Raw genomic sequence first — 17,375 nt, forward strand, 5'->3', positions numbered from 1 at the left:
TCTCAAAGAGTCAGGAACCCAGGTTTATGAGTAAATGACAGCTCTCAGTCTCACGTCTGTCACTTACATTTGCGGTTAAGGGTCCTCTGGGAGAGCCACAGCAAACAGTAAATGTCCTGGAAACTGTGATGCTTTTCAAAGTTGTTGTTTTTGTTTGTTTTTCTTTTATTTTTCTTAACGGCAACAACTAAAAGTCTAGCAATGCCTGATTCAAGTCGTAAGTCTTGACAGGAACTGTTTCATGATGCATGGTTCTCTACACACACAGTCTTAAAGCAGTTCAGAGGAAAAGCTTTCCCCGGCCCTCCTAGTGTTTATTTTCCCACCGGAAGCCCTTCAGATGGAGCATCTAAAAAACCAGCTCAGAGCAACTCGATGCCATTCAATTAACTAGAAGCGGGTGAAGGAGGGAAGCTTAAGCCGGAGCTGTCCAACAGAACAGGCTTGCCCCCCTCCCCGTTCTGCTCATTTTCCCTCTGGATTGAGTTTGCAATCTGCATTTGACCTCCAGGTGACCATGACTTTTCAATTTAAATGTGTGGCTTTGCTATAAATAAGGTAGCATAGCCACATGGCTATAAATAACTAGAAATTATATGCTTTCTCCCGGATGTTGCTACCAGCACTGCAAAACCCTTCACTTGCTGTGATTGAATGGTCTCTGTGGGGAGACAAGAAATGTAGCTGACAAAAATCACTTCATCCCCCCAGGATGGAAGGGTGTCAGGGTCTGAACCACACTATAGATGATAGATGGGAGGAGAAAGTGAGATTTCCAATATCTGTCTGGAAATGTTATGCATATTTTATGAATAAGGTTTATCAATTAAGATAAAGGAAAACTGATGATCTTTAATATTCTTAAAGGAAATAAAATTGGTGAGAACCAACCGCCACCATTTTTAAAAAGAATGAGATATAGAATGCCTGCTACTCACGTGCTTGGCATTGCTGGGGAGGGGTGTTACCTTTTTTTCTCCAGCTTTTTGCTGCTTCATATATATATATATATATTTTCAAAGCACGCTTTCCAAATGTCAGGAACTGGCTAACCCAAAACACATCAGTAGCAAATGCTGAGCCATTTGGAGTGGACCACACCAGAATGTCATTTAGGTTTCAGACATGGTCCTTCTGTGTCTGATGCCTCCAGACAACGCAGTAAGTTCTGTTAGGCCTCATCTTTTCCCATATGAGAGGAAAATGCACACAAGTGTGCCAAAAAAAAAAAAAAAAAAAGATCTGCTGTCTTTGAAAACACTGGGGGCAAAGCAGCACACACAAATTAATATTTTAGGGGAAACATTTCACAGTAGCAGGACATACTACTGTGTCAATAAAAAACAAAACAAAACAAACAAAAAAGACACATCCTTCAAGTGTTATCCCATCATTTGAATTAACTGGAGCATCTTAAGAAATCAGATCTCCTCTTCAGTAAGTATTAACAATACAGTTTATCTCCAGAGAGGATAAATCTAATTTTAAATATAGTCTAAATTTTAAAAAATGAATATTGATATCTTTGATACCACATTTTTAAGTGAAATTAGACTGATTTGGCAACCAGCAGACAAACACTGTTAAGACCACAAATCGTTAGTTGCCTCAAAGCCTTTTTATAGGGAATTCCTTTTCTCTTTCCTGTCAACAAAACCTTAAGTAGAGGTCCTCACACCAAGCAACGTGCATTCTGGAGAGAAGGGTAATCCTGAAATCTAGGTGACTGACTTCTTCTGAACCGTTGTCATTTAACACACAAAACTGAAAACGTGCACACAAATTTGTCTTTGACACACAACATTAAATTTTTAGGGAGGAGTACCTCTATTAACAAATATGATTTCATTAAATTATGGCATGCAGGCAGTTTTGGGAAATAAAAGTCCTGCCAAGTAAATACTATATGAGTGATATTCACAGAACTACACAAACCAGAAAAGAATTTGATCAGCATGTAAGTAGTTTAAGTCGCTCTTGTCCTGACATCTGAGGTTGCCTGGTAAAACTGGATGAAATGATGAGCAAGGCAGTGGGAAGATACTGTCTATTAAACGGCATCTGGTCAAGAATCACGAAACCCATGCAGAGTGAAGGTCACATCCAATCATGCAGCACACTCCTTCCCTTGTCCCCAACCCCCTAAGTCAATGACAACATACGTTTAACAGCATCGTGGGGAAGACGTTCATGGGTAGTCTTGAATAAACTTTTGGATGCTATGGAGAAAACAAGAGAACATAACTAAAAACAAAAACAGAAACATAGGAATGACGGCAGAAACACACTCATACGATTCATTCAAAACTAAAGAAACAAAATGGGGGGGGGGAGGATATCATTCAACCAAAACCAAGACCTAAGCAGGGGGCGAAAGGACACACAGATGAGATTTGTCTCCAGTAAAGATTAGTACTGCAGAAGGCTGCACCTTCTTCTATAGGTCAGGACATCAGGACATCTGCTGGAGGACCTGCGGCTCTCTTCTTTCTCTCTCCTAGGCACCGATTATCCTCAATTCCCTTCAATCCCTTCCTCACAGCGGCTCCTCCAACTTCACTTGTTTACCAGAGACTTCTGACCCCTGGCTAGGCTATGCGATGTTAAGAGTTTTCCCAGGTATTTCTTCTGGGCAGGGATTGCCTCCGTGTAAATCAGGGAATAAAATGCGAGAATCTCTCAGAAGAGAATGCATGCTACTGAGATCTCTGAATAATTAGTATTTCTAACTTGTGGTCAAGAATGAACAAACACAGCTGAGGACTTAACCTGAAAGGCTACTAACGAGCAGATATTCCGTATATTTGACATGGCTTCTTAAGGACCGACTTTCCGGGAAACATTTCGTCTCGCACTGACGTCATCATGACACCATGCATTTGTTCCGCACAGTAAAGAAAGCTTGGTGTTCCACAGAGACACTGCAACCTCAGCCTTAGGTCATTGAAAGTTGCTGGCAGGATTCTTTGGCATGCACACGTGCATTCATGTGTGAGCGTGCATGCCATGGATTCCATGTGGCAGCCGCGGTTCAAGCTCAGGGCCAGCACATGCTTTGCACCTTGTTTGAGACAGAGTCTATTTCAACTCTGTAGCCCGGGCTAGCTGGCCCAGAGTGAGTTCAGGTGATTGGCTTGTTTCTGCTCCCAACCTCGATTTAGCAGGTGGCACAGGTTACACATTTGGGTTTTAAGTGCATTCTGGGAATTCTAATTTAGGTCCTCATACTTGCACAACAAGCACTTTCACCAACTGATTCATATCCTCAGTACTATTCTACCCATTTCCAAGGGGGGAGGAATAGCAAAAGCTTGACAAATATATGTGCTCTGGGTTCAGGGAACAGCATGGGCATCTGTGGTGGTCTGAACGAAAATGGCCCCCATAGACCCACAGGGAGTGTCACGACTAAGAGGCGTGGTCTTGCTGGAGGAAGTACATCACTGGGAGTGGGCTTTCAGGTTTCAGATGCTCAAGTCAACCTCACTGTCTCTCTCCAGATCCAGATGTAGAACTCTGAGCTACTCTCCAGCACCATGTCTGCCTGCATGCCACCACAGCTTCCTGCTGTGATGATAATGGAGTGAATGTCTGAAGTGTAAGCCAGCCCCAATTAAATGTTTTCCTTTATAAGAGTTGCTTTGGCCATGGTATTTCTAACTAAGACAGCATCTGAGGCTGCATGAGTTCAAGTCAAAATCAAATTTCATTAACAAAAACATGTCATGACATAACAAAGGAATTCTCTACAGCAATCTTGTCAAGGCAACCGAAGCTTCATAAGCCAGCTTCCAGTGAGAGATTATTTGCACATGTGCACATGCAGAAACATGAACACATAGGTACACAGACAGACACAGAGTAGGAATTCGCAGGAAGACAAAAGCCACCCTAGCCCTTTTGTAAAGAGAAGCAATTAGAAGTTCCTATAGGTTGCAAGAATAATCTACCAGAACTATAAAAGAATACACCCAAGGCCATGCTTTATTAGAAACAGATGGAGAGATGTGTTCATGACTGAACATACTGTGGAGATTTCTGATAATTAGAGAAGTTGACAGGAGTGTGGTTAGTGGTAGCAACAGGCCCATTCCCAAGGACAAGGAAAAACTCAGTCTGTTACAAAGAGCAGAGCCAGCGGCGAGAAAGACAAAAGGTGGCCAGGCTGGAGGAAGGGTCCACTTACAGACGCTGCCACACACCGCCATGCAGTACTCCTCCGTGTCAAAGTTGTTCCTGTTGCCGCCACATCCGCCGTAAAAGAATGGGGCGCACTTCCCTTCAGTGACATCAAAGTACCAGCGGGGGATCATTGCACGGCACGGCCCGGTCTCGGCTTGTTCAGAGCACACCTCTAATCAGAGTAGATGTGGGGAACCACATTTAGCATGCGAAGGCACCTTCTGGATACTCATGGACATACTTTCTCATCTTAAGCAAGCAGTAACCTGGGCAGAGTAGGTGGCACCTGCTAAGTCTTCACTGAGGAATCTAATTACCCACCTTTCACTCAGAACTAGCCATTCTCGGATGGCTTCATGTGTAGGATGCAGTAGCAGCTAAAGGATTTTTTGGCTAGAGGTAATCTTTTTCTTGACTTAAAGATAAAAAGTATCTGCACATCAAAAAAATATTCTCTTAAAAAAATAACTTCGAGTCAACTTGGATGTAAGAGGATTGTTTGGGTTGGGAAGCCAGAGGTTAAACCCTCACCAACTTTGACTGTTTTCCTTAGTGAATGACCATCTAGACTCATAATTCGTCACATCTATTTTTAATGCTTCCAGTCTGTCCACTAATTAAACCTGAAAACATAAGTGATATCCATAAGAGAGACTGACTGTCAATCATGGTAACTCTACGACAATTTTTCTTTGTGGATTTTTTAAATCTTGCCCTTAGCTCATAATGTTCTAAACAGTAACATAGCAAACATATTCAAATTGATTAACATATACCACACATTGCTTTGCATTAAAACACACCTTACTTGTAAGTTTGTCTTGCTACTGTCCTCCAAATCAGTTCCATAATCCCCAATGACTTAAAAAAGCAGTAATCTTTCAGGTGCATTTTAGAAGTTAATCATGATTAAAGTTAGAACTCTATAGACTCTCCATATTATCTGCTTTTGCTGGGAAATAGAACAATAACCCCACATCTTTGGGGGGGTTTCCCCAACGGTAAGTACCTTTCTAAAAGATGAAATCTGTATAAAATACAGAGCCTCTAGGTTAGAAACAGCCAGCATGAGGAAGGAATACAGACTGTTGAGTCCGAAGAAGATAATTAATCTCCAGCAACCAAAACTTTCACCCCTTTACTGCCCTGGAACAGGCCAAAATTACACAACTTTCTTCAAACAAACAGAAAAATAATCAAATCTACAGCAGCTGAAGCGAATCCCTGCTTTGCCATCTATAAAGAAACTCCCTGGGATCTGAAGGGGAGGATGCTCTTGAGCCCACTCTGACCTCACGGAATATTTTAAGTTCTCACTTTACTTTACCTACCTTCAACCACTACCTTCTTCCATTTCCTGCTCTATTGTTTCTTGGCGATACTATGCACCTGGACCCTGTATCCCAGAAGATGCCCCGTTCTCACCCAGACCGCCTGTGTCAATCAACACACCATAATCAACCAAAGATCTTCAAAGAGCAGGCAAGCGCCGAGGCCTGGAGAGCCCGAAACATGACTTCAAGAGGATATACCCTCTGTGTAACAGGCATCGAAAATGACTTTCTCAAAGTTTCCTGAGGATGCACCTGATTCCAGGAGCATGATTTAGTGTCACATCACCAAAGACAGCCATTCTGAAAGCCCACAGCCCCCAAGCCTGTCTTTTTAAATGGCTTCTGTATGGAATTCTGACATAGGACAAAAACTGGCTGGTAGGGTAACGAGGCAACCCCATCATTTGGTTCTAGCGTCCCCACACTAGACTGGCACTGTAAGTAATGAAAGGAAAATTAGTTGGGGGAGGTGTTTAGGAAGTGAGTGACAGCAGCTTCTGGACTGGGCGTCCACATGTGGGAGTCCTGGGAAGTACAGCCACCAGCACTCTCTGATCTAGGTCTTATCATGTTCTTCGGTTGTAATAAATACTTTCACAACGGGTTTTCTATCTTTCACTCGGTCTCCTTCAGCAATCTCAACATATTGTTGTGTAGCCCTGGTAGCCCTGTTGCAGACCTCCTCCTGTTCCTTTCAATGGCTGGGATTATATGTGTGCACCACCACGCTTAGCACCCTCGGTCATGTTTCTAATGTGACATCGCTCCCCATTAATCTCTTCTTAGGTTGCCCTGATGTCAATATTAGACGGTGGTGCCTTGTGCTGGATTTGCAGTGCGGCCATGAGTGGAATGAAACTTTTGCATCCACTGGCACGGGCCCCTCTGTCAACAGAGCCAGGCAGCACAATCCATCCACATTGATCTACCCAGTTTATACCTCTCACTAAATACTGAGGTCTTCCTACTCATCTAGCCCATACCCTGTAGACTACTTCTTGCCTTCCATACAGGGGGCTTGTTCTCTGATGCTCGCTGAATAACAGTAGCAGAATTCCGGGCACAGGTTCGGTAAGGGATCAAACAACGCCAAAGGACAGTGTGTGTGGGAGAGGTTAGGGGTAGGTGTGTGTGAGACTGCAGGGAACTGGGCTAAAGTGCACCCCTCCCTTTTGCACCGACAGGCAGCCACTGGATGGAGCTGCTTCTGAAAGCTGAGTTTAATGCACAGGGTTAAGAAATGAAGATTTTCAGATTCTGAGGGAAAATTCCCAAAGCATGATTTTCTCCACTTTCTGTGAAACATGCCTAGTTGAACACAATATAACAGACACAGATGATACAGATATACTTCTTTGAAAAATCCCCTATTTTGTGATTTTTTCCCCCTCTAATTGTAGAGTGGAAAGATAAATACATTTGGCTTTAACAATAAATCATTATCTGTCTAACTTAACAGTGAAATAAATTGAAAATAAAAGGCAAAGACATACAAATCAGTAGTACTAAGTGTGTTGACCACCAATATTTCAAACAACTTTCATCTTGCAGTCTACATTGAACCCATCAATAATGGAAAAAGGCTGAATTCGGTGTCATTTAAAACAACCGTGACGCAGGTGTGGTGGTACACACCTGCCAATACTAGAAGACACAGGCAGGAAGATATTAATAAACTCAAGGCCAGTCTAGTCTATACAGCAAGTGCTAAACCACGAGCAACAATAAGAAGAATAAACAAAACGAAACCCTAAAGAATTATAATGCTAATAAAATAAGCATTAAACTCTTTACTTTAAAAAAAAAAAATCCCAATTAAGTTGTTGCTACAAATTTAAATTCTGCAATTTAGTGACACTCCTAGAGCCTAATTATTAGAATCAAAATTGTATTCTGTAGATAAGTTTTGTTGATTTTTAAAAATGAAATATTTTAAATCAACACATGAGAATCGTGGTTACTAGAGAACATGTTTTTTTCCAATGCTAAAATCACATACTTCTAAGAGAAATTCCATTCATCATGTGCTGTGATATTACTGAGTAGTCATAAAAATAAGGTAACTACTGTATCAGAGAATAAATGATCAAATATTCATTACCTTGTAATCATATTATACTAAATATAATCATGCAAATTAGGCTGGTAAGCAGGAGCCGAAGTTTTACGCCATATCTCATGTTGCAAACACAGGGGGAAATACCAACAAATCACACCAGCAGCCATGCACCTTATCAAAGCCACAGACTCAGGAGGAAGGTGGGTGCTGACTTGTGACAGAAGTCTCCAGCACAGTGTTTCTCAACCTTCCTAATGCTGCCGCCCTTTAACACAGCTCCTCATGTTGTAGTGACCCCTGACCATTAAAATTGTTTTTGTTGCTACTGCAATTTTACTACTGTTATGAATTATAATTTAAACACCTGTGTTTTCGGAGGGCATTAGACAGCCCCTGTGAAAGGGTTGTTTGATCCCCAGAGTGGTCATGAAACCACTGTGGCAGGTATCCTCAGTTGGCTAGACTTTGTATTTAAATGTGCGGGTCACTGTCATTAGACCTGACCTGATTCTCACAGCTAGCCACAGCTGGAAGGGTTCTTATAAAATGGCACCTGAAGGAGTTTTACCTTAGTCAGTGCCCCCCTGGGTTTCCACTTCCTGTTTGACGTGAAGCATGGCTAACAAGCTTAAAACTAGAACAAGATAAGAGTGAGGAAGACCTTGTGTCATGGAGAAATCTGAATGAGGGATTTACTAAAATCTGTGATTATCCGGGGGGAAAAAAATCGTAGCATTTGTCTATTTCCTTTGTATAAACACTCCTGCCGCTGGTAAGTCAGGCAGCAGTGGTTATGACTCCTAAAATTCCCCAGTCCTGTAATAATTAGTTTTCACAGACTAGTAAGGATTGTCTACGCCACACAGAGAAAACACAGGGCACAAAATGGAAAGCCACCAGACAAGGAGAGCTTTCCCTGTTAGTGTCTTAATTCTGGTCTCTATTCCAAAACCCTCAGAGCACAGAGGACAGAAACGGTGCTAGGGTTTCTTCGAAGTATGGCCCATGGCCGGCCACGCACCTCCCCAGGTGCACACTCAGTGAAAGCGAAGAGTGACTCAGGTGAACAGCAAGGTTTGGCAAGCACCATGCAACCATGCGGCTGGTGTGGGAGGCTGTGGTTTTCTTGCCTGTGTTTGCAGAAGCAAAGTCTCATGACATAGCTCAGGTCAGCACGAAATCCCTATGATCCCTGTCTCAGCCTCCCAAATACTAAGATTGCAGGTGTGAGCTATCATGCCCAGCTAACTTAATTAAGTGTAATTGAAATGTCTTATATTAAAGATGCAATATATAGTTGCACCCTAAAAATATCAGAGTAGAGGAATCGGTACAAGTTGGTTTATTACAAGAGTTCGGTTTATTAAAAGAAGAATACAACATGTTAGAAGATTCTTAGAATTAAGAAAAATACAGAAATATTTAACCAGTTATCAATATGTATTTATTCCATTCTACACAACCAGCTGTTTTTAAACATCAAAATAACACCAACACTTCTGCCTTAAATCTAATACTGAGATAGTTATTCTTATACTTAAATTTATGAATATGTCGCTTCTCCAAAACGTGAATTCTAGTGACCGTCTTCCCCAACTCGCCAAAAGCTTTTATTTTGAAAATAATAATGAAAACCAATAAAAATCAAATAATAACTAAACTAACCTCAGGATGTAATTTTTTTCCACAGCACTTTTCTGGGAAGAAATGCTACATAGCACCAGTACTTTTGAGACTAAAAGAATTAGTTGGTGTCTGGAAATACGACCCTGACTGAGAAAGACAGAGCTCGGCCACCTCTCTACCGTGGCTTCTCGCCATACATAGTCTTCAACTGAAAAGAATCTACATGTTCAGGCTGAGGACAGTATTCCGGTTAAAGTCTAGATGATAACCAAGGTTTGTTTTTTTTAACCACAGTGTATTATAGAGAATGGATTCTAAATCCCCAAACTAAGAAGAGTTTCCTCCATACTTCACAGTCTACATGGTAGCACATGTGAATATCAGGCATGGTGCAGGCCAGTAATTCTAGCACATGAACTGAGACACAGAGGCATCAAATTTAAGGTCACACAATAAGGCTCTGTTTCAACACACACACTCTCACACACACACATACATACACACACACACACACACACACACGTGTGTGTGTGTGTGTGTGTGTGTGTGTGTGCTTGCAGAGTTTGTCATATTTTAAGTCAGTGTTCCTTGTAGCTTCCCGTCCTTAAGCATGCTACTACACTGTATTATAGATCTTACCTAATATTTGTTTTACTGTACTACTAAATAGTGACTTAGCCATATTCTTTATGTTTCTTACTTATTTTTGTCCTATAAAATATATCCACTGGCAACCTACCATTTGCAAAACACCGGGTTAGGGAGTTTTAGATGGTACTCTGATGAGGCTGAGGGCAGCTTCTGTCAGTAATCCCATATTTAAACTTTTAAAAATCGGCTAATTCTTGTGTGTATGTGTGTGCATGCACATGCCACAGTGCTGGGGAAAGGGGTGGGTCCTAAGCATCCCATGGGAAGACAGCGGTGCTGTAGGTAGCCGATATGCACGAACAGCCCAGCCCTAAAGAGCAAAGACTCCCCTGAGCCTAACAGCAAGAGTTCTGGGCTCGAGAAGCCCAAGCAAACAACAGGAGAATTTATGTGACAGATCAGTCACTCCGCTATTGTGACCCATCAAGGGTATTATGAAGCAGCCACCAACATCTTTGAAACCCTGGGTAACAAAGGCTAGGAAATGGCCAGGAAGGAAGGACGCATGAGTAACGGCCAGCAAGACCTTGCTTTGCTTGGTATCATGAAATATCAGGAACTCAAAGAACAGGGCTGGAGAGATGGCTTCAGCAGTGAGAAGGACTTGCTGCTCTTGCAGAGGAAGGACCCACATATGATTCCCAACACTCCCACGGCTGCTGGCAACTGTCTGCAAATCCAGTTTCAACCCCTCTGCTCCCCACCCTCGTGATACCAATATACATGTAGATAGTATAGACAAAATATTTTAAGAGAACTGAAAATGTTACATTTTCCCATTCTGTCTCAAAAGTTAGTGTCAACAAGACACAAGTAGAAGAAAAACATCCTGTTTTACAAGGATGTTACCAGTTGACCATTATGAGATAAACACAGTGCACTTGTCCTATCCCTTTGGCCCTAAACTCATTTACTTATTCATTCGTTTCACATCATAAGTCTGAATTTCCTAACACGTGGGTTGCTGCCTTGAAAGCCAGGGAACTTGTGAACACTTGAAGTTCATACTTATTTAATCCTGTCTGTTCTGGAATTCTCTTCTAACAGAATCACAGAAGGACAGACATGCTTTGGTGGCCTGAGTGTCCAGCAGCCACAGATGAATCTTCAGAAGGGCAAGATGGCTGAAGACCCACAGAAACAGGTGTCTAGGCTGCAATCCACCCTGCTTTTTAAAGCTCTGGACACTCATTTATTAAGGGAACTAAAAATTTCCATTAAAAAAAAAAAACATAGCTTTGTTACCTGAGACAATACACACTTGAACTTAAGAATTAATTGCAAAGGGGAAATGTATACACAGTTATGTTAACTGCTCTCTACCTTGTTGCATTGCATTTTAAGGAATTGATTATTTAAAAATTATAAACTGTTAAAGTAGACTTATATTTGTGCTTAAAGCACATCTTCTTATGGCACACATCCTAAACCCCTGAATTATAAACTTTACGGAATGCTAATTAGACATAAAAACAAGACAGGCACATGTATGTCTACTATTTCTCTGTCTCTGTAAGCCTCTACTCCCCAGCCTTGTATCTTTAGCACCCTCATCACTGCAGCGGGCTTTCTAGACTAGGACAGTTAGTTAAGCTACACAGAACACTTGACATGCATCACTCAGCCCCAGCCAAGCACGTACGGAATGCCTCACAATCAATGGCTGCTAGGTCACAAGGCACAAAATAACAGGCTGCCACCTGTCACGTATATGGTCCACACCGACACCAGTCCTCCTGACATTACAAGAATGATGAACTTCAGCCTCCACATGTGAGTACATTCTCTTTGCCTTAGTTAAGCAGAGAGGTTAAAGCCCGTGGCTTGCTCCCAGTGGAGGAGCTGCTATCCTTGGTCCGATCCCCAAGCCCACCTTAGATCTTTGAGTTCATCCATGCTCATGTTCACAGCAAGCCAAGTTTACTGTTTACTCTGGAAAAAAAGGGTAAATAATAATAACAATAATAATAATAATAATAATAATAATAATGACTCCTTGTGTCATGCCTTTACAAAGAAGTACCAATGACGATGGGAGGGATAAGCTGACAAACATGGCTTTGGCTTATTTATAATGCTTGCATTAGATGCAACTTCCATCAGTTGGCCAATTCCTCTCCCTTCACAATCACTTCTTTACTGGGCCTTGACTCCCAAGCATTTTCTTTCCTCCAGCCTACCGATGCCATTTCCCACATAGGGTGAACAGATTCAAAGACTGTGCAGGTCTGATGGAAGGACCCAGCTACTGATGTCCATATCCTTGTGCTCCGAGTAAGCAACGCTACGCCCAACATGTAGACATGCCTCATCAGTGTTGGGGGATGCATTCCAGTCAGGCAAGGGTGCTCCTCAGTGAACATCAACAGAGTACTAGGAATGTTCACGAGGTGAGTCAACTACTATAAAGCAGCCAGCGTTCTTAGTTTCACAAACACACGTGTCTAAAAAGTCACTGGAATCTGTGTCTCTCTCTGTTCCCTTACTGAAGAATTTCCTTCCACAAGGCATAAAATAGTCAAAAGGAATAAAAAGTTCTTATCTTGAAATGTGGTAACATTCAGTACCATCCTGTTCATATTTCTGCTAGATATGAAATTTAATTGCAAATATTTTGATATGTGGAATGTATTCACACACACACACACACACACACACACACACACACACACACACACACAAAACTATTTTAAACAAGAAACCAAGTTCATGGTGTATTTTGATGGTAACAGACTGCTGTCTATAAACACCAGCACTGTTGTACCAACAGATCATAGATTTATCACACTGTAATTAAAATGCCAATCTGTTGGTTTACCTTTAACACTTCTAACTGGTAGTAAACATTAGTTGTCTGATGTTCAGAATATATTAGGGGATTAGAATGGGAACTACAACCACAATGACCATAGACTCAAGGCTGAGTACTTACTGTCTATCAGGAACTATGCTCCGTGGTTCCCAGGAATTGCATCACTCACTTCTCCCAAAATAGCTAAATATTAGAGAGGTATTATTAACCCCAACTTTATAGAGGGACGCACTGAGAATTAGAGACTACTTGCTTCATGCAAGCTTTGCAGTTCACTGACTATAAGGCTAAGAAGGACTCCAATTTGAGCAACCGTATTTGAACAACAAAGTGGGTCTTCCTCAGTATTCTCTTAAACACTTAGCATAGGTCATGTAAAGTCATTCTCGGAGGAAATGTGCAAGGTAACTCACACAAGGCAGGTAAAAACTGGGTTACTTAACTGGCCCACAGCCATAAAATGATAATGTCTCCTGTAAACACTACAGTTGGGGCTGGAATGACAGCTCAGTTCATAAACAGCTTGGTATGTAAACATGACCTGAGTTCAATACTCACATTTTAAAAAGTCAGGCAAGGTGATACTGTTCACAAGCCCAGCCCTGGGGAACCAGAGATAGGTGGGTCCCCGGGACTTATTGGCCATTTAGCCTAGTCTATTTGATGAGCTCCAGGCCAGTGAAAGACCATGTCTCTCATCACTGCCAAAAAAGTAGCAAAAAGAAAGGTGTTTGGGCCCTGAGGAACAGCACTTGAGGTTGTCCTATAACTTCATTAGACATATGCACATGTATGAATATGGACCTTCATAAATATCTACATGTACACGTACATGCACACACACACACACACACACACACACACACACAGAGAGAGAGAGAGAGAGAGAGAGAGAGAGAGACAGAGAGAGAGAGATCTAAATCAACTTGATATGATAAGTAAGTATCTGGAAAATAAAGGATTTAATTCTTTTAATGTACAATATCATCAGAGGCTAAGAAATTTTCTGAAAAGGCCAGATAGTACATGTCTTGTTCTTTTCAGACAATATAATCTCCTTTGCAACTATCCAACTCCTCGGCTCTGCTTTTATAGCATAAATGTAGCCAGAGACAATACTTAAATATAGGGGGGGGCTGAGTGTCTCCCAGTAAAAACTTTGTCTTAAAAAATAGGTAACATGTTATCTCTGGTCCCAGAAATACAGTATTCTGACCCTTAATCACCTATTAATAGCTGACCTCTAGTCATTATTATCATCTAATTTAAAAACACAAAATTCCAGAAGTGCTCTGAGCAGAAATAAAAGATGCATCCACGTCTGTAGCAAAAGAGCAAGTACCATCGAGGGTACAACTTAAATAGAATAGTACATATTTAGAAAGAAAAAGTAAAAATATTACTTGGGCTTAATAAAACTGATACAGCTTAGCTCATGAGGCCCAAATCCTGTCTTCATCGATTTCTGGTTATATGACTAACATGTTTTTAAAGTTTCCTGAAGACTCAATTGTCTTGACCTAAAATGGGGATGCAACATTTCTACCGTGGCTGCAAGGCTTAAAAGCAGAATTCTAGCCTTAAAAGGCAAGGGGAATGGTGAGCTAGAAAACCTATATTTGCAACAAAGAACTCCAACCTGGATCTGGCACAGCCCGCCAGCAGGCGGAAGCATGTCTGAGCTAGCCCTGCTGTGCTTTCTACGGGGTCAAAGACTTAGCTGGCAGGCAGCAGAGGCACAAAGAATATTTGCGGGACAAATAAACATAGGGTAAAATATAGAGTTTCTCTGGACAGGCAAAATTGGGTAGGTTAAATCGAAGGCAATGGCAGTTTCCACAAAACCCACACTTCAGAGTCGGAAAAAAAGCCCCTGATATTGGGTTATGAACTGAAAACTAAGGGCAAGGATCTATGTAGACTTCTGATTTACTTAACTGGTCACAAGGTGATCCATTGATTGGTATCCAGCATATTCTTAATTAGCAAAGCATAAATGCTAGATGGACTCTGCACTAACTTGCTTACTTCCAAAGAATTCCCTTCTCTCTGAAATCAGTCACGCAGAACAGGCAGTTGGTAGTTGAGATTTTATGACCCTGTACAAACAGCTTCTATTTTCTCCCCTGTTTATTCCTCTCAAGTGCTGACAGGGTATGGAAGCACCTAGTCCTTCTGAAGCACAGTAAGGACTCACGTTAGTCGCTAGAGGCTGGTGGTGATGAACCGATTTTCCTCCTAGAGACGGTTGTAAATCACATTTATTTCCTTCCAGAGGCCGAAACATTAACATTGAAAGACTGCAATACTAACCCTTCCACTGCAAGCAGTGTTTACTTTCAGGGTACAGAAGCAGGCTCTGTAGGAAGATGCATACCAAAGTGTGCAGTCTGCTATGCTATTGCTGGTAGGGGAGGAATCAGAAAGCACCTTCTATACTAGGAATGTACAGGGACAGCTTGTCCCCTTTGATCTTACTATCGAAAACATCTGCACCCTTAGTGGACGCTTCACCACCGAAAATATCTACATCCTTAGCACATATCCTACACCATTGAAAACATCTGTATCCTTAGCAGACACAATACACCATCGAAAATATCTACATCCTTAGCACATATCCTACACCATTGAAAACATCTGTCCTTGGCAGATACACCACACCACAGCATGTTTCTTTTAGGCCCCTACCCAAGAAAGATTTGCTTCAACTCGTATCTTTGGTCCACATCGTAAGCTTTATATATAAAATAATGGATTAACATTTTAAATAAATCTTCTATTTACCTGATGAATGGCGCGAGTGAGCGTGCGTGCATGCGTGCGTGCGTGTGTGCATGCGTGCGTGTGTGTGTGTGTGTGTGTGTGTGTGTGTGTATGGGTGTGGTGTATGTGCATGTTTGTATGTTCGGCCTTATTTCCTTGACACGGGGTCTTTCCCTGAACATCTCCCAGCAGCCCTCCTGGCTCTGTCCTCCACAGCTTTCGCTTTCGAAGTGGGCTCTGAGGACATGAACTCAGCCCCCCAACACCTTTGCAGTGTTTACCCTACAGGGTATGCCACCCCCTAGCCCCTGCTCATCCTTTTTTTTTTTTTTTTCTGATAATATTTCCTTTATTTAAATTTGAAACAAGCTTGTTTTACATGTCAATCCCAGTTCCCACACCCCCCCTGTCCTCCCCTGTTCCCCCCCACTATCCCCTTTCTGCTCCGAAGGGAGGGTGAGGCCTTCCATAGGGAGTCTTCAAAGTCTGTCACATCATTTGGAGCAGGGCTTAGACCCTCCCCTGTGTGTCCAGGTTGAGAGAGCGTCCCTCTACGCAGAATGGGCCGCCCCTGCTCATCCTCAAAACCAGTGTTTCCTCTGGATTTTGTCTTATGGATATCTAACCTAAAGATGCCTTTTTAAATCCTTATCTGTCTTTGGCTTTCTAGAGAAAGGCCTCATAGTGCGCATGTCTTTGTATGCTCTGTCTGAATATTTAAAATGGCACATCACATGTAAAACCACCTAAAATCACAAAGTTACAGGTGAAAATGAAAGACAAACCACACTTGGGGCAAAACCAGCAAACAACATGACCCAAGAGGTAACATCATCACCCTATTTCATCTTGTTTAGAATAGGAGCCTAAATTCACCACTCATTGTCCCTCCGGGATTCACGGCAGCACAAGCCAACCAAACCCACTGCTCTCTGAACCCATACTTGCCTACATATCCACATTTTGGTCTCAATCCAGTTTTCTCAGATTCTCTTACCCAGGCTGTCAATTAGTGCTGTCTCCCAGACACGCCCCTCTCCTTCCACCAAAGCATCATTTTGGTTGGCCGTTTCCTAACAACTGTGATGAATTAAATGCCAACAGCTCTTAAAAACCTTCACTGGTCAACTTGGAAGCTCATTCTGCCCCCTGAAACAGTCTGTGTGCTCTTACTTCTCAGGGTAGATGACTTTGCATTTCCTTGCCTTTGATTTCCTCCTGGGTCTCAGCACTCATGACCTTCATGAACCTACATGCGTGCTCATCACCTGCTCCTTTCGGACCTATGAAAGAGCAGGTGCCAAGCAAGTGTTCCCCAGTTCTAAATACAGAATCATCAGTCACTGCAATGTGCCAAAAAGAAAAAAAAAAAACCTAAGGTTAAAACAAAAAAACAAACAAAAAAAAAAGCCAAACAAACAAACAAAAAAAAAAACCAAGCCCAAAACACTGCCTATTTACTTGCCAAGAAAGTTGGGGCTAAAAAAATCCACTAGGCTAGATCTGTCTGTCTTGGCCTCAAGAAACATTTGAAAGTTTCTCTGGGAAAAGATGCAATGGGTATATAAAGAGCAGTTCATTCAGATCAAGGCTACCTCCACTTGCAAATTCTCTCACAAGCTCAAATAAATAAGGAGCTGCCTTTCCCAAACAACACACAGTGCTTCCATTAGCTCAGCGGGGGCTGAGTGTTCAATTCAGAATCATTACTTAACAAGAGCTCCACGTTAAAAACACAAAATCCCAAAACTCTGTCAAGTGAGTGACACAAGTCAGTCAAAGCTATGCACGTACAACCTCACTGGCATGTTAAATATTCAGACAAAGGCAGCTCATAGGGGACCAATGTAGAGCAGCTGCTGCTTGGGGCTGTGAGAATCATCTCTGTGGCTGGGAAGAAGGTATCTCGCTGGGGTGCTGAGACATTCTTAGGCTAGACCATGGT

General features: G+C 42.0%; 1 protein-coding gene across 6 annotated transcripts in view; it reads right to left on the bottom strand.

Moving 5' to 3' along the window:
- Positions 1-17,375, bottom strand: part of App (amyloid beta precursor protein) — a 204,088-nt gene that overhangs the window by 70,954 nt on the left and 115,759 nt on the right. For 2 of the 6 annotated variants that reach the window (XM_051191798.1, XM_051191792.1), the window contains exons 7-8: positions 4,187-4,354; positions 2,163-2,219 (exon numbers count right to left, since the gene is read on the bottom strand). The exons of 2 other annotated variants lie outside the window; for them this stretch is intronic. In XM_051191798.1, the coding sequence (XP_051047755.1) occupies positions 2,163-2,219; positions 4,187-4,354 (225 nt within the window). The remainder of the gene's footprint in view (positions 1-2,162; positions 2,220-4,186; positions 4,355-17,375) is intronic. 2 more of the 6 variants (XM_051191795.1, XM_051191794.1) reach the window with 1 other exon arrangement.

This window comes from Phodopus roborovskii, unplaced genomic scaffold (assembly GCF_943737965.1).
Source record: "Phodopus roborovskii unplaced genomic scaffold, PHOROB, whole genome shotgun sequence".
NCBI lineage: Eukaryota > Metazoa > Chordata > Mammalia > Rodentia > Cricetidae > Phodopus > Phodopus roborovskii.